General features: G+C 43.1%; 3 protein-coding genes across 5 annotated transcripts in view; all 3 read right to left on the reverse strand.

The window, feature by feature from the left end:
- pxk (PX domain containing serine/threonine kinase) overlaps positions 1-11,918 on the reverse strand; it is a 28,639-nt gene extending 16,721 nt beyond the window's left edge. For 2 of the 3 annotated variants that reach the window (XM_030728736.1, XM_030728738.1), the window contains exons 1-7: positions 11,682-11,918; positions 7,775-7,825; positions 7,309-7,356; positions 4,995-5,181; positions 2,975-3,052; positions 2,204-2,277; positions 221-295 (exon numbers count right to left, since the gene is read on the reverse strand). In XM_030728736.1, the coding sequence (XP_030584596.1) occupies positions 221-295; positions 2,204-2,277; positions 2,975-3,052; positions 4,995-5,181; positions 7,309-7,356; positions 7,775-7,825; positions 11,682-11,783 (615 nt within the window). In that variant the 5' untranslated portion in view covers positions 11,784-11,918. The remainder of the gene's footprint in view (positions 1-220; positions 296-2,203; positions 2,278-2,974; positions 3,053-4,994; positions 5,182-7,308; positions 7,357-7,774; positions 7,826-11,681) is intronic. The other variant, XM_030728737.1, reaches the window with a different exon arrangement.
- Positions 11,919-13,167: 1,249 nt separating this feature from the next.
- On the reverse strand, positions 13,168-13,832 carry LOC115780258 (hydroxyacyl-thioester dehydratase type 2, mitochondrial-like). Its single transcript, XM_030729352.1, has one exon. It carries the CDS (start codon positions 13,801-13,803, stop codon positions 13,321-13,323), a length of 483 nt encoding a protein of 160 aa, XP_030585212.1. The 5' UTR covers positions 13,804-13,832; the 3' UTR covers positions 13,168-13,320.
- rpp14 (ribonuclease P/MRP 14 subunit) lies at positions 13,751-17,979 on the reverse strand. The gene is made up of 6 exons (XM_030729353.1): positions 17,890-17,979; positions 17,143-17,296; positions 16,976-17,060; positions 16,699-16,775; positions 16,529-16,607; positions 13,751-13,887 (listed from the first exon to the last, which is right to left on the reverse strand). Exons 2-6 carry the CDS (start codon positions 17,232-17,234, stop codon positions 13,831-13,833), a joined length of 390 nt encoding a protein of 129 aa, XP_030585213.1. The 5' UTR covers positions 17,235-17,296; positions 17,890-17,979; the 3' UTR covers positions 13,751-13,830.
- Between the last annotated feature and the right edge of the window lie 187 nt (positions 17,980-18,166).

The raw sequence follows: 18,166 nt of genomic DNA on the forward strand, positions 1-18,166 counted from the left end.
CAGCTTCAGTTAGCTTCAGCTGGATTTTCATTTGATGATTCATCAAAATGAACAGTTTTTAAATGCAGATAACATAAAAAATGTGATCATGTGAGTAACTAGCTCTGTAACAGACTATTGAGCTTTTTGTGAATTAAAACAGAGCTGATTATTAAACTCATATATTTGGATCTGTTTGGTTATTGTGTGGTTATTGTGCTTGGACACAGTGCGTACGTACAGACAGGCTGGTCAACAGCTTTATGGCTGACTGCAGGTCTTTGTCTGACAGGAACTTATCAGGACCCAGGTCCACCTACACACACACACACACACACACACACACACACACACACACACACACACACACACACACACACACACAAATGTTTTACCCCTCCAGCATGACAGGTGCTTTTTAAAAAAAAAAGTTATAGAAGTGATTTTCATTTTTTAAATTTATTTGGTTTTATTTGAATTAATAGAGAAAACGTGGTGTGTGTGTTTAAAGCGACACACAGTCAGAAATATCCCTCAGTAACAAGAAAAATATTTTAATTCCTAATTAAAGACTCACTTTAAAGTTTAAAGGTTTAAATGATCTTTGTCATAGTTCCTGGTAGTGTCTGACCAACATATCAGCCAATATTAGCCGTTTGCTGATATATCAGTATTGGCATTTATAAATGCCAATAAATGAAAACCTAAAGAGTAAAGAAGAGATGGGAGAAACACCATTCAACTATGTTACAAGTATTAATGTTGCATAGTTTGTCCACTAGAGGGCACCCTGCAACTTCCCTGTTGGCAATGAGCTGATCCGAGTCGGTCAAACCGTTTATTTTCATATTAGCTCAGTAAGGACTCATAAATGACTACACGTAACAAATCAGCCAGGGAAATCTGTTTATGTTTCATGTGCCTGAAAGAAAAAATATCATCTGATATAAAAATCTTCTGCCAGTTGAGCTCTAGTCCCTGGATTGGGAGTTTTTAGTTTTTCCGTTTTAAATTCTTGGTTGGTAGATTTCAGTCATGGTTTAAGTGTTTGTTGTTGTTGCAGGGTTTGAAGTTTTGATTTTTGGGTTTCCTGGATTCCTGTTTTTACTTTAGGGGTATTCTAGTAACGAGTTTCAGTTTTCACGATATTTTGTGATTGGCTTCATGTCTTTCGAAAGGAGCCAGTTGAGGTGGCTCGGGCATCTGATTAGGATGCCTCCTGGCCGCCAGGGTGAGGTGTTCCAGGCATGTCCCACCGGGAAGAGGTCCCGTGGTAGACCCAGGACACACTGGGAAGATTATATCTCTCGGCTGGCCTGGGAACGCCTTGGGGTCCCTCCGCATGAGCTGGAGGAGGTAGCTGGGGAGAGGGAAGCCTGGGCTTCTCTGCTTAGGCTCCTGCCCCTGCGACCCGGCCCCGGAGAAGAGGAAGAGAATGGATGGATGGATGGCTTCATGTCTTGTTTATTATTCTCATTAGTAGGAGCAGCAGTCCTCTTTGCTTTTGTGTTATTCCCTCGGTCCTTCTATGCTTCCTTGTCTGTGTTGGTCTCTGTTTTACTTTACAGGCTGTTTCTGTTTTTCATGCTTTGCATGAATTATACTTCCTCCACTGTGAACTTCCTGATTATGTTCACCTGTGTCTCATTCCCTCCTGTTTCCAATCAACCCTCGCCGTATGAGCATGTCTGTTTCTTTGTTAAGATCTCAGTGCGGCTCTCCTGCTCACCCTCACACAAACCACTGATGTGATTAACACACTGCAAAGAGACAGTACTTACAGTCTCAGTCTGCTCATTTAAACCTCTGTCTGGGTGATGCAGTAACATCATGATCATTTCATTTATTCTGGGAAATCACCCAGTATTCAGATTTTACTGAAACAGTCCAAAGGGTGTAAAAGAGGATTTTTTTTTCTCGTTCCCACATATTTAACTTTTTCTGAACTCCCGTATAAAACCAAGTATGTGTTGTTATATATAAACAACACATTTATGACAGTCTTGTCATCAGGTTGGAGGCTGTGAGAAATGTGAAGGATTTAACTCGAGGCAGTTGGGAGTTTATAACTCTTGAGCTCTGCGCATAATCTAAGGTCTGCAAACTTTTAAACCAGTTTTTATGAGATTTGACTGGTGATTCTATACATGCAGTCTTACATGTAGTTAATCACTAATTACTGTTCACCAGGGATGCAGTGACATGAATCCTTTGTTTTACTCACCCAGCTCAGCAGGTACCTCTCTTTGGGCTGCTCTTTGTTTTTGACTAAAAAATATTTCTTTCTGATCCTCCAGCCTGAAAAAAACAGAAAACACCACAACAGTTAATCTGCAGCTCAGCCAAAAAAAAAAAAAACAAGTATTTGTTGTGTTTTAATTCCTCTTTGCATATTTCCAGGAGAAAAACTGTTGGAAGATGAACATAATATAAAGTCAATGATGATAACTGATGAACAACCCCTCCATAATCATCTCACATCAGAGCAAAACAATGCTCATTCATTCACTGTAATCACAGCACTCTGTTCATTTGATTTCACATTGATTATGCAGACACAGTTTTCTGCTTGGATTCAGTGAAGTCAGACAATAACAGATGCATAACGCATGATCAGACTGCAGTGTTAGCCCTGCATTCATGTGAGTGAGTCTAGTTCCCATGATGCAATGAGAGATTCTTCTTCGCCCACCTTTTTTTTCTGTGTTTATACCCCACTCTGAATTTAATCATTAGTTATTATTAATCTCTGGCTCTTTTGTCCTGTCTCCCAGATGACTGCCCCTCCCTGAGCTGTTCGAGGTTTCTTCCTGTTTAAAGGGAGTTTTTCCCTCCCACTGTCACCAGGTGCTGCTCGTAGGGGGTCATTTTTGCCTGTTGGAGTTTTCTCTGCATTGTTGTATGGTCTTTAACTTACAATATAAAGCACCTTGAGGTGACTGCTGTTGTGATTCAGAACTATATTAATAAAACTGAATTGAACTGAAAGTCTTACCCATGTCTCTGAGAGGCTCCAGGACCTCCCACTTTGGGTCTGACCTGAAGAACATGGAGACCTGCTGCAGGGCAATTTCTGAGACACACACACAGACACAGACACACACACACACACACACACACACACACACACACACACACACACACACACACACACACACACACACACACTCTAATAAAAGTGAAGAAACATTAAACTGCATGCTCTCTTATGGTGGGATCCCACAGCTGCGAGTGTAACAAGTTCTGGGACCACAACCAATGTGGGAAATATTACGTTTGCATATCAAAAGAAACAAATGTTACAAACTTAACCCTAAAACAGTAACATCAGGTTGATTTTCATTCATGTGATTGTAGTCACATGATTTTCATTGTGTTGCTGCAGAATTTATATGATCAAAAAATTTTATAGTCAGCCAGTTATTTTTTTTCCCTCTCAAAAAAAAAAAAAAAGCCACTTTTTGTTTATCTGTCCCGCAGTTGTCAGCGATGCAGGGAGACCTTCACTGGACTATGCTCACCTGTCCAGGAACAGGCAGAGCTGTTCCATTATTTATTTTAAAGGTATTTTTTTTGTTAGCGATTCCCTAATTTTTTGCTAATTTTAGAACCTTTTTATAGGTCCCCCATGATACTTTTTTTTGAAGGGTACTTCTGTTTGCCATGAATTTAATGTATTTAATGGGAAGTATGTTTTATGGGGTATATTATATCGAGTTTAATTTTGATGTTAACTGCAGCCCTGTGAAGTTTTGCATCTTGCAGGGTTGCATCGATATTGCCCACAGAGTTACCGCAACTATCTGCCTTTGTGTTAGTTCCTGCTACAGTCAGTGTTTCCAGGGACTCGTTATACACAGATCAGACACACAACACTACCGTCACTACTGTAGCTACACAGCTACGCTGTCACAGCTGCCTAAAGATCAGACGTCATCGTTCTTCCTAACAGCGAGTGTTCGTGTCATCTGCTGCTCTCCATCTGTCTCCTGGTATATCGTAAACTGGGAATGACGTGACTCATAACCAGAACAGATCTGATATGAACCCTGTTCACACAGCTTTAAAGGTCTATTTGTATTGCCTGCACAATATGTACATACTAATAGCCAAATACAGACAGGTTAAATGTTCACTGCTAAATGCGCGTCACATCATTTTGGCTTCATCGTTTTTGTCTCCGCTTTCTGTGACCGTAGCTGGAGCCTCAGCTGCACTCAGCTTGTTGAGAATTTGATGGTTTCTGAATCTTCAAAAGAAGAAATCAATGATGACAGCACATTATTCCCTATGCAAGAAACAGACGGTTGTTATGCACCACGAACTGTTGGTTTCCTGAATTTAAAATAACAGATGCTGCTTCAGTAACCGCTTCTTGTCGATCTTATCACTTTAACAGTACAAAAGATGAACAAAAACACTTCTGCTGTCTGATGTGTCTCGTTTAAGTCACTCTGTGGCACCAAAGTTAGAACACATTAAAAACCACAAATATTTCTCCCACAGATATATATTCATGAGTCTACAAACCAAGCTACAGGGACATGATTGTAATCTCTAACAGTGCTTCACATTTTAGAAACTGAGCTCCTCTTTTGTAGGCAATACCTGTGTCTGCAAACCGAATAATAACACCAAAAATATTCAAGTATGTGCAGAGAGTAAATGTAATATTTAGTGCTGCTTAACCCTGGACAGAAAATAAAATAGCAGAGCACTCGGTTGTTATATGGACGTTTTCTTAGCTCCTAAAAGGCCAGACAATACAGACTAAACACCTGGAGACAGAAGTAACCCAGTGGCCATTCATGCATCTAAACACCATCAAACAGGTAAGATGAAGGCTGTGGAGCATGTGTTTGTTGTGTTTGTTGCTGAGGTACCTAAAGAGCTTTTTATGAAGCTGTGAGGGACTAACTGGATCATTAGACTTATTTAGGAATTCGTCTGGAACGTCCACCGAACCGCCGAGCTTACGAGCGTGAGAAACACGCGTGAACTGAGAGGAAACAAACCTGTGTAGTTGGCAGAGTAGTTGTTGGGGTCCAGGAACTTCTTGACAGCCAGGGAGCTGGAAAGCAGCGGATGCTGGGTAACGGTGTCCAGATAGGTTTGCAGTCCTCTCTGCCTCTCTGCGATGAACTCCCGGTCCATGTTTCCGATGAGCTTCTTAGGAGGGAGGGGGAGACTGATTCCGCACACCTGAAGAGGAAGACAGGAAAAGTGTTCATACCTTTAATCAATAAGCTTAAAGCAGACTTTAAACATCTTTCTTTAATGTAGCGTGTTCAAGTGCTACATTAAAGCAAGATCACAGTCAAACTGAGTTCTGGTCTCCACAGTTCGTCTGCATGCTGATTGAGGGTCGGGGCTGATGGGAGGTCAGGGTCAGTGTGAAACCACTGGCGAGGAAATGAGCAGGCGAAACCTCAGCAGAAAAACTGCTGACTTCCTGTTATCCAGGAATGATGTGTCTTTACTATCAGCCGAGTCCCAACCGCATCTTCAGCACTCAGATATGACTCAGCTCCACTATGTTAAATTACCACAAAGACATGCTGACTGACCGTTCTGCATCATCAAGAAAACATCCAGAAAAATTCCATCAGTCCTCCTAAACTGCTTTCATACTGAGGCCGTATGACCCGACAGTGCTACCTGACACTTATTGAAAACATTTATTGGTTTTTAGGCTTTTTTTCTGACTTCATGTTTTTAAAAACTACTTGAAATATCCATCAGCGAGATGGATGGTTTTAGTCAGCTGTGACCTGAACCTAAACCCGAACTACCTGCAGATTTACACACAGTGTTAGCAGGACACATCTGTTGGTGTAACCAGCTCACTGTGCAGCTTGCTCTGGACTACGTGCTCTCCACGAGACGGACGTTTTTATTCCAATTTCATTTATTTTTGTTTAAATGGATCGATGCTCAAAGACCGCACACAACATTAGATAACACATGCATAGGTGACAGGAAGCCACTGGTGGCTGTGCTCTTACAGTTTACTGCAGAAATTACCATTGAAAAGTTTAAAGTTCATGGTTTTCCATGTTAAGCACTTTCAGGACCTCTGAAAGCTCCTCTGACTAAACAGAAGTTTACAATCAGTCGTTTATTTTTCTAGCCTCGGTGCCATGAGCTGATACATGGGGGTAGAAATTATAGCAATGTCACTCTGTTGGAAAATTTTAGACATGGTCGAGGTTTTCAGAGGACCACCTCCTGAGGTCCATGTTCATGAAGAACGGTCCCCTGGCTTGGTGCTACCATAAGTTCAAACCCGCTGTGCTTAATAACACTGCACATGGTAGTATCTGTGTAACATCAGCATGCTGGAACTGACACTGGATCTTGTTACCATTTGGCACCAAAAATACTTTGTTAGATTCAGGAAAAGATTATTTCTGGGTTGAATAAATCCTTTCATTAGTCACGTCTTAGAGAACCTGTCTGGTAGAAAGCCTTGAAAAGCAAACTTCTCCTCTGTGCTAATATTTGCTGGTTGTGTTTTTATATATAGGATACTCAGCACCGTATATTGCAACCTAAAAATGTGCAGAGTGGAGCCTAAAAATGAACCACAACATAATCTGAGGGGTACAGGCTGTGCAGACTGAGCACACACAGGTTTCCTGAATTGAAGCACCATTCTCTGTTCTCTGCAAATGGAGGAACAGTATGTTCCAGATTAACCATACACTTCAAATTTTACCATCTGCCTACTTACTGTATGTTTTGTACTGAACTCCATGTTGAAGCACAATGTTTTATTGTTGTTTCCTCTCTGCGTACGTGTACACTGTGGACCCTGAGCTTCTTGTACATGACTGAGATGACAATAAAGTTCACTTTATTAAGTTAAGATTATAGCTGCACAGCAATAACAGTGAAGCAGTGCAGAGAGGACTGCTGGCCTCTCAGAGCACCAATTTTAAAAAGCAGAGCTTTGAAGCTGACGTAACCAACCGTCCCTGAGCTTTCCCAAACAGGAAGGAGATTGGCCAACACTACGCTGGTGTGTGTTTGAGTGAATAAAGGGACTTCTGGCCACTGGACCCACTGCTGTTTTTCAAAAAGTTGCAACACACACACACACACCAACCTCCTCGTACTGCACATTACTGCTGCTCACACCCACAGCTGCCCACCGTAAGCTTCTGTGGTGCCTCCTCGAGAGTCGTTTCCACAATGTTCACGGGAGCAGCGTGACAAACTCAGTGTTTAGACTGTTCAAACATCAGTGAAATAACCTACGAGCTGAGTCAGTCTCCACAACGCAGCGAAGCTTCATTCTCTGTTGTGCAATTCGTGACTGAAACTCACCATCAGGCTGCTGTTAAGAACGTCAAAGTCGCTGTAGCGCCGAATCACCTGCAACAAATCAGAGTCATCAGAGTTACGCAGCTCGCTCAGCTCAGCGCTGAAAACATTCTGGAGCGGCGTCTCTGGAGCTTAAAAAAAGGCGACTGGACTTCTTTAAATTTGTAGAAGATGTTTCAGCTCTCATCTGAAGGAAAAAACTAAACTCGATGTGATTGTAAAACTAAACTTTATAAAAAGAAAATACAAAAGGAATGTCTTTGATTTTAGTCTTAAAATCTGTCAACACTTCCAGCCTGAGGAGGCTTTGGTGTACGCAGACTGGGATGTCTTTATGGATTAAATTTATAACATATAACAATATGTACTATTAGCCAAAAAAAAAGTATGTGACTTTGAACTCGGGGTGTATATCAGGCCACTGATTCTGCAGGTGCCCAAAACCTGAGCCTGTGATTAGAGTATTTACCTGCCAGCTGTTGTCTGAAGACACGCCCCTCTGGACTCGGATGATGTACTCCTGAGAGACAGAAATGACACACAGCCATTAAAACGCTATCAGCCATTTTATAAAACATAACAGTAACAAAAACAGCAATTTCATATATATATATATATATATATATAAATAAAAGAGCTGAGAATATGGTTGAAGTTTCGTTTGGACTAAATTATATGTATCTGTTTAATGTCACAAAGGAAGGAAGGATGGAAGGAAGGAAGGAAGGAAGGATGGAAGGAAGGAAGGAAGGATGGAGAAAATGAAGGTTTGCACCCAAAGACAAACCTTGAGATTATGAGGTTTTAAAAATCACTGGAGGCCAAAACCTGAAGCTAAAATCACCTGCACAGAACTAACAAACAGCAAAAAAAAAAAAAAAAAAACACTCAAGGAAATCAAACTTTCAACTTATTACAATGACTGAACAACAGAATTCATAAATAACTCCCAGAGTGAGGCTGGCTGCACAGGAAAGTTAAAGAGTTCACTTTCTGTTTCATTTCCACATAAATGATCCAGATGAGGGGAGCTGTCTGCTCACGCCCTCCTCTTCACAGACGTCTGCGATGAAGCTACGGAGCGAAACACTTTCTCGACCGACAGAAATGACAGATGTGAAAATGATGAAAAAGATCCAGACTGTAAACACGTCATTTTTTCCCCTTTAATCTAATCCCCTCAGTCCTCTTACTGTCTATTTCCAGCTCTCAGAGGTTCAGGTTTCTGCTGTAATCCTGCAGTCAATCATGTGAGCCAAGAAGCTTCAAACAGCCAAAACAAACAACCGAAGGCCTGAAATCACCTCCCGTCAATCTGACGTTCTTCAGTAAGATCCCTCACCGAGGACTTTAATTTGCTGCCAATAAAATCTAAATGTTTTTCACCTTTTGAACTTCTGTCTTTCTCATCTTTTCTTCTGTGTCTCATATACAGACCAACTTTCTGAGATTTTACATGGATGAGACTCAAAATGCTGAACTTTCACTGTCTCCGTTTCTGCTTTGCGTCACGCTTGTTCGGTTCTCGTCGTACAGGTCGGATAACGGAACAAGGTGATGCTCAATTATCTCACACATCTTCGTCCAAAGCGAAAATAACATGTAAAGTTTTCACACTGTTGAACTCACACATGTATATTTGCATTAGCAGAAGTATGACGATGAAAGGAGGAAACACCAAAAAATTGGCATTTCTTACTGTACAACTTTGACAGCTTCAAATGATGATACTCTGTGCACCTAACCATTCAGGCAAAGCTGAGATGGTTTGGACGGAGCAGGGAGAGTGGATGCTGAAGATGGAGCTGCCAGGCAGGCAGAAAAGAGGAAGAGCACAGAGAAGATTCATGGATGTAGTGAAGGAGGATGTGCAGAGGGCTGGTGTGACAGAGGAGGGCAGTAGGGATAGGGTGGGAGATGATCGGCTGAGGTGACCCCGAAAGGGAGCGGCTGAAAGAAAGAGACAATGAAGACTTACCACATAGTGTGCAAACCTAGGGTTGTGTAAAGTGTATTTAACTTTAATATAATTAGCGCTCTTTCACTTTTGTATAACTGTTGAAGTAGGAAGTAAAGTTTATTTATATAGCACTTTACAAGAACAGAGTTCACAAAGTGCTTTACAATACAGAATAAAATGCAATATTTAAAATGGTATAAATAGAATTAAATAAAAGCTAGCCTGCACAGGTGGGTCTTCAGTATGTATCTTACCCCTTATAAGCATAACTTGCCCCTCTTAAGTTTTACTTAATTTAATTACTTTTTTTTTTTTTTAAAGTAAAGCCAGTGTATCCAGGTTTTTCATGAATGTAAATGTTTCAGCATTCACCAACTGGAGATCACCAGGACTGTTATAAAAATATCTTTGAGCAGTTTGTTAAGTATTGTTTAAGTTACTAAAACCTGAAAAGCATGTTTGTTTATCAAATGGCCTTTTTGGCCATTTGATAAACAAGGAAGCGCGCGCGCGCGCACACACACACACACACACACACACACACACACACACACACACACACACACTTCTTTTAAGTAAGTTAACACTGATCTTCTCAAATTTTACAGTCTTTAAATTCCCTGAAACTTCCCGTTAAGGCTGTTACCACATCGGAATTTCAACTACACACAGCCGGCTACAAGAGTTCACTATAATGAAATTATTCACATATCTAACAGGAAGGGAAAACTTTGTTTATAACCCCCCCCCCCCCCCCCCCCCCCACACACACACACACACACACACAAAGAAGGTGCAGAGAGTGAGTCATAACCACAGCTGTATAAAAACAACAACCACACCAGCTGATCCCATAAAATCTCCACAAAGCAAACTGATTATTTATGATGTGCATCATAAACATGATTTCAATACTTTACTGTCAGCACCACTATGGCAAACCCCCCCGTGCTTCTCATGATTTCTTCCCACTGCATGCACTCACATCAGCCAGAGCTGGAAACCTGTCACTGTAAATGAACCCACAGACTGAAGCCCATCAGGCTTCCCTGCCTGAGCACAGGCCGTCCTTTCAGCGCTGCATTAACTCTGGAGCTGCTTACATGTTGGGAAACTCTGAAACGGTCTTGTGACAGTTTTGGCATCACACAAACAGCAAATAATAGTTTTAAACTTACAGAGAGCTGCTTGTTGTGTTTATTCTCGCAGTGGGCTGAAGAATTAACGAAAGCAATAACTTGATGGGTTAGCAGATATAAAGAAATATGTGAAAACATTATGTTAATAATCAGTAAAAATATCCACCTGTATTGGAGCCTCCAGTGGAGGGCATGACTCTGTTTTACGGTGCCTGACGTTAACGTGCTAAGCTAAGTGGCTACTCAGCTGATCCCAGCCGGACTGTCAACAAAAAACACGCTGCCATGCATCCATTATCGGACAACCATAACAGTTCACTGGCATTAATTATATCTTATTTAAGGTCGCTTCTCACTGTAAGGCCGCATATTTTAATATAAAAGTAACAAAGAACATTGGTTTTTGCCCTTAAATCTTCGGCCTCTAATGCCGTCAGAGACGCCGCGCCAAACTCCATTGAAAAATCGGAGCATTTCACAGTTTCTGTGGATTTCAACAGACGCTTAATATTAATCACACGGTTTTTTTTAGCCTGTATAAACACACAGACCCATTCTCACTCTCATCTGGCCAAGTTAACGTGCCAACATGACCAATTTATTTTAAATATCCAGCTCTAATGAATATTGAGCTGAAGCAAATAATAAAAACTGCATCATCCAGCTGAATTGTTTCTAGTGATTTACATGCCGAGTATTAAATTAGACCATCATGAATTTAAAAAACACCAGCCCCCGAGTTTTAAAGCTCATCTGTTTCAACATTAATCTAAAAACTAAACCTTTAATAGGACTTCACTGTATAACTGAAAAAAGAGGGTTACGCAGCAATGACAGCAATACTCGAGTGTTAGTAGGCATAATCTGGGCTCCACTACACTCCACAACAGGGAACAGCTACAGGACAACAGCAGCCCGGGTAAACTGTCCGATAATAGAACTACACAGACCATTGACGGTCTTCCTCGCGTTAAAAGCCTGTGATCTGAGTCAGGGGGTATGCTCTCGCCGCCACGCCGACCCTGGCAGCCTGTGGTCGGTGAACGGGACGACAGCTCACAGGAAAAGCGACCAGAGTGTCTTCTCCAACCGCGTCCGATAATGGAACTAGACACGCAGCCATCGCCTTAAAACGTCCGCTTAAAAAGGAAACTTTGCTCTATTTTAGCCACAACAGCGCTGAAGAGTCTGTTCGACTGCGGGGAAACATTAACGGCGGTTCTTACTACTGAAGCCGCGGGCTGTCACCGGTGAACCGACGGGGACTGAACACTCACCGTGTGTGACTGCAGGTTCTGGCTTGCTTCGATCACCGCCGTCAGGGGCACCGTGTCGTCCAGCAGCAGCCTGCCGGGGACCGGCTTCTCCAGGAAAGACATCCCGGAGGATTAACGGTGGGAATCCGATCTGAGGGTCCGCTTGTCACCGAGGAGGCCGCTGAGGAACGCAGGAACCCGGGAGAAGGCAGCCAGCGAACTGCTAGCTTAGCTTACATATGCCGTAACCAGGAAGCGCAGCTCCTAGCAAACGTCAAGCTGATTCTCTGCTATAATTGGATGTCGGGAAACCACGTAGACAAGCGTCATTGCCGCCTGCTGGCAAGAATGTGTATCTAAAGAATTCTGTCTGTTTTTTTAAGCATTGTTTATGTGGTCATTAGTCATAAATACATTCATTCATATATATATATATATATATATATATATATATATATATATATATATATATATATATATAATTTGCCATCAAAGGAGCTGGTCTGAATGTTTGCAAAAAATAAACTAAACAAAAAAGAATATCAAGTTGAAGGATAGAATAAATCAAATAATACAAAGGAAATTGAAAAAAAAAATCTACAACCGTTTAACTATCATCGTGGAGATTAAAGTTTAATTTAGTGAATGCTTTAAACAAGAGCTTAAAATAAACACCCACAAATTTAAGGATGGCTGCCAAGTAAGACTTCTAGAAGGTCTAGCCTACTTTTAACAGAGGGTTTCAGCCACAGTATGGCCTTCCTCAGTAGATGTGTTTGAATTGCAGTTTGGAGGAACTCAAATTTAATTGCCAGGGACAAAGCGCATTTAGGAATGCAGAGATGTTCTAGACCAGGGCTCTTCAACTCCAGGCCTCGAGAGCCCCTGTCCTGCAGGTTTTAGATGTGTCCCTGATCCAACACACCTGAATCAAATGGCTAAATTACCTCCTCAATATGCAGTCAGGTTCTCCAGAGTCCTGCTAATGACTTCTATATTTGACTCAGGTGTGTTGAAGCAGAGACACATCTAAAACCTGCAGGACAGGGGCTCTCGAGGCCTGGAGTTGAAGAGCCCTGGTCTAGACGACCTGCTGAAGTACAAACCAACCGTCAGAATGTGAAAGAAAGGTGATTTAAGTGACCCTGAAGGTGGCATGATTGTAGGTGGTCTGAGTATTTTGCAAACTGCTGATCTGCTGGGATTTCCTGTACAATCATCTCGAGTTTACGGAGTGGTCCAAAAAAATAAAATATCCAGTGAGCGGCCGTGCTGTGGGTGAAAATACCTTACTGATGTCAGACGAGGATGGCCGGACTGTTTAAGTATTATAGGAGGCCAACAGTAACTGAAATAACAAGCATATCAAACCTTGAAGCAGAAGACCTGCAGTGTGTTAGGCAGTGACTCAGCTCTGCAATCAGCTGAAATAAAAAAAGTGAAACAGATGAGCAAAACAACACGAGTGGATTTCAAAAATTCAAAGAAATTTATTATTTTTATTCCGCACAAAAAATTTTAAACAAAAAACAAACATTACAGAGCTGGAAACAGTAAATGTTCTACCTATAAATATGTGCTTTTCTTATAAAGTCCCTCATGTACAAACAACTAAATATCTGAGGAGATGGTGAGATGTGGCATCCTCCTCCTCCTGCTCTCACTCCTGCTGCTGCTGCTGCTCATCGGGCATCATCACCATCACCTCGCCCTCCATCACCACTTTGTCCTTCACCGAGCACGTCACAGCGATGAAGGCAAACGACATCTTGATCTTGCGGACCTCAGCTTCGGCGAGCACCTCCTCTCCGATGTAGAGGGGCGCCGGGAAGCGGATCTCCTGGTACAAGAAGACGCAGCCGCGGCCGGGCATCCTGGTCCCGAGTACGGCCGAGATCAGGCCGTTGATGAGGACGCCGTGCACGATGGGCGTCTCGAAGGAAGTGGTGCTGGCGTAAGCCGGGTCCAGGTGGAGGGGGTTGGTGTCGCCCGTTAGCGCAGCGAACAGCTCCACGTCGTGGGAGGAGAACGCTTTGGTGAGGGAGGCTCGCTGGCCGACGTGGAGCGGCCGGCTGTGGCGAGGAGCTGCTGCCAAGGAAGACAGCCACGATTTATTAAAGATGCGCCTCCACGGGAAACTCATCGCAGAGACGACGACACTCCTCCAGCCTCAGTCAAGCTGCAGATCCCGACTGTTTCCTGTCAGCGCCAACAGGAACGGAGACACCTGAACAAAGCACGAAGGGAGACAAAGGGATGCTCTTCATAATGGAAATGAAATGTTCAACAAACATAAATGATGCAACATTTTTGCCAGATTCCTTAAATCAAAGGTGACCTATTCAGCTCATCTGTCACTCTGCGAGATGCACAGTTTAAAATAATTGTCATGGAGGTGCGGTTATGATTTTCAGGCTTTAAATGAACAAAGAAATTATTCATGGAAGCTCATTTCAGCCACTGGGGGAAAAAACTGCCATCAATAAACCAAAATTTTGAGTCATTATCTCAAATTTTTGAATTAACTCAAAATTATGCTTATTTTCTCAGAAGTTAGGAAGTCTACATTTTGAGATAATAACCCAAAATTTTGACTTCTAGAAGTTTTTTTCCCCAGTGGTGCAAAGAAAGCTTCCATATTTATTTGACTATTTCTGGTCTTAAAATAAATGTCACGTTCTTTTACTGATGCCTGGTAGGATGTAATGCACCAGAAGGTGGCAGTACAACAACATGTTGCTGTGGTGTGTCGATTAGATGCGACTGTACAAAGAGGATCAGTGGTGCAAAAGCCAAAGACGACTACAGCTGTCAGAAAGTTTTAAAAAAATTAATGTAAAGTCAACAAAGGATGATGAAATTATAATATTAGAAGAATATGAACAGGTTAGACAGAAGACATTTGAATGCACCTCAGACAGTTTTAGTTTTAGATGCTACTAAAAAACCTTAGACCCTCCTGCTATCTGCACACAGAGGTCTGCGGAGGGCCGAGGGATCTTTCAGGAACGGTATTGCTCTCTTCTGGAGAGCTGAGTGGTTAGCAGGCGGTGATTTCATACCTGCTGATCTCTAATCTTGAACATAACCTGCTCCACCTGGCAGGTTAGGCCTGCAGCATAAGTTACCATGGCGAGCACCTTCGTAGTATAAAGATGAAATCCTGCGTCATGGCACAGGCCTCAGTTCACAGCGAGTACTTAAAGTATTTCTGGCATGGTGGTTAGCACCATCACCTCATAACAAGGTCATGGGTTCAATTTCCACCTGGGGCCTTTCGGTGTGGAGTTTGCAAGTTTTCCCGGGTACTCTGCGGGGTTAGGTTAGCCGGGGACTGGCTGGAGGCGTGAGTATAAAGGATCGTCTGTCTCTCTATGCACCCCGCCTCTCGCCCTGTGCCAGCTGAATTGGATAAGCAGAAGAAGATGGATGGATGCTTGCTTGAAATGCCCATCATCGCTCCTTCATTCATCTTACACTGGGCCGAACCCTCTGACATCATACAGAGCTAAGAGTAGAAAAAAACTGTCTGAAACCGAGTGTTTATAGCAGCCTGACTCCTGAACCTTTGCCTCACTGGGAGTACCCGTACCTACACTGACCACATTATTTAAAAGGACCTTATGAGAGCTGGGTCCACGGCTACAACTGACCAGTTTTGAAGAAGAAGAAGAATCCGGGTAATGCACTGCCCCTACATCTCCCAGTGCTGAAAGCATCAATATGGAGTTCTGAGGTAACATCTGAGGGCATCTGGGGGAGAACATTCAGAGATAATGATCTCTGATGCCATTGTGTGTCCACAAAGAGCACCCTGAGAAAGCAGGAAGCTTTTCTTGGCCATCCAACACAATCTTTGCTCACCACCTGCCCTATTCATGCAATTTGCACAAGAAGCTATAACACCAAGAGATCTGAAAATAGCAGCCCTGCTGAAACAGTCTGGAGATACATGAGAAGATGAGCCTGAACAGGAGAGCAGCGACTCTAAATCAAATGAGGTTTTTCATTTTTAGACTCCCCTTTCTGGACCTATTTGACCAGAGGAAAGGCCCAAAATGTCCCCTTTAAGTCAACAACATACCAAAGAATGAGTCCCAGTCTCTTTCTCACAAATGCAGCTTATTATTTTCACCACGGTACTGGATCAATAAAATCACACATCAATCATCACCTGTTCTATCGTATATATAACCATAACCTAACTGTAGTAGCTACAGAATAAATGGTTACATATTTTTCTCCCTCTAATCTGAGTAAAACCTGGTAACAAAAAAACAAAAACTGTAAACATCATAATCAAAACTTCAAGCAAGTCTTCTTCACTTCATTTTAAATCCACTGTCTCGGTATCCAGCAAAAAAAAAAAAAAAAGAGCGAAGGCTCACGTTTCACCTGCAGAGGTTTAAAGTGAGCCACAGAAAGTGTCCTCTTCAGCTCAGGAGCGCAAAGACAAGCAGCAGAAACGCCAAACAAAGCTCAAACATACGCGTGAAGCTACGACACAGACGTCACCGTTCTGTGGCTGGCAGCAGAGATAATCTCCTCAACGGTAATGTGGTCGGGACGGGCGGTAAGGTTTTCACAGCTGATAGGCCGAAGGTCAACGCTGAGCTTTGATGCTCGGCAGGAAAACACAAGTCCGAACCATCGGGGAATCGCTGGAGAGCGAATGATCGGTTCTTCGTGTGTTTGCGGCTCAGAGGCTGAAAATCAGCGATGAAAAGCTTCACTCTATTTCACACATGTGGATACTAAAATGAGAGAAGCTGCTGTGTGAGTGATATTAGAGCACAGAGGATGATCTGCATCAAATTAGCAGCTATGACGAGCTTTGACTTTAGTCAAAACAATAACTTTTCTTGTACCTGCAGGACTCTGAAGGCACAGGCTTTGTTCTGATAGGAGCCAAGCAGGGTCAGGGAGCTCCACAGCGTCACCAAACCTCTGTAACCACAAACAGTACAAAAAGAATCAAACAAAAGTGCCAACAAGTGGCCGTCAGTCGAGCTGCGTTTCAGCCGTGACTGAAGCTCACCTGCTGTAAACACGGAGCAGAGCGGTCAGGGTGTCCTCATCGTACTTCAGCACATCGAAGTTCAACGCTGCTCCCACCTGAAGAGCAAATATAACAACGTAAGAAACGTCAAACTGCATCCCTCCACCAAGCCCCACATCTGGTACAACATTTAGTCCAAATCCATCCGTACATTACATGAGTAAACCTTCTGAAAACCAGAGGAACACACCAAGTAAACCAATCACAGGAGCTCCTGGGCTCCTCACTGGTTTACGTGATTTTCTGTTGAGCTCACCTCTCCAAACAGAGTCTTCAGGCCGGTGATGATGAAGTGCTTCAGTTCAACTGCGCTCAGTCTGGTCGACTCATCCTCCAGCACGCTAAACACACGGGGAGAGTGTTTTAGTTCCCGCTCCTTCATCCGGATTAACATCCAACCCTAAAACAGGCAGAGGGACTTACAGGCGGACCTTCAGGTAGTGGTAGGGCGAGGCGTCTTTTAACACGACCCGTTGGTATACAGACGCTTCTTCCTTCTCCTCCACCTGTTTCATCCTATCTAAGCAGCAGGTGGTTCAGCCTCCCTCAGGTGAAGAGCAGCAGGTCGATCAGAAGCCTGAAAAACAAACCAGAAGAAGCTTCAGCGATGTTAACATGAAGCTCCTCATCACGACTGCGCCGGTAAACGTGTGTGTGTGTGTGTGTGTGTGTTACAGCTTATGGCCCATAGGCCTGTGGGGGCTGTTAGCGCACATTCACAAAGACTTTTAGCAGCCGTTTAAAGTATTTTATCTGCTTTTTTCCATGTCTTATTGAAGAGACAGCTGCATGTACTCCAAATATTTAGAGGCTGCACCTTTGGACAGCATAAAGCTGCTGATCTTACACAAAACACAACAAACTCAGAAAGACACGTCAGAAGAAATCCGATATATTCTAAAATATTAATTTAATTTAAAAGCCGAGACGTGTGGCAGCGGAACTTCTCATTAAAACAGTATAAAAACTCTGCTGTGAGCCTTTAAAGCTTTAGGCTGAGCCCAGCTAACGTCAGCTAAGGTCATCGGGAACCAGCGGAACCCGTCAGCCTGAGCGGAGCTGTTCTGGCTGCCAGCAGCTTCCCTGCCGGCGGCTCCGCTCACAGACAACAAACCAGCGCTCTGAATTTGTTCCGAAGCTCAACAAAAGCAGCAGCAGCGCTTCACTCACCGACTGCAGCAACGTGGACCTCTCAGCACGCCGCAAACCGCTCCGGAACCTGCGATCTTTCACCCAGCGGCCTGCGGCGCATGCGCAGCCAGCTTTTACAAAGAGCCGCATAGCAACGCGATGGATCACTCTGTCAGAGATTCAGGAGCCCGAAGCTGCCGCAGGGCCCGGCGTGTTAGAAAATGCCACCCACGAGTCCCAGAAGAAAAAAAAAACAGTTTTTCCCAGTGGCAGAAACAACCTCAAATAACATTTGTCTGTATGACAAGATTTGGGG

This window comes from Archocentrus centrarchus, chromosome 5 (genome assembly GCF_007364275.1).
Source record: "Archocentrus centrarchus isolate MPI-CPG fArcCen1 chromosome 5, fArcCen1, whole genome shotgun sequence".
NCBI lineage: Eukaryota > Metazoa > Chordata > Actinopteri > Cichliformes > Cichlidae > Archocentrus > Archocentrus centrarchus.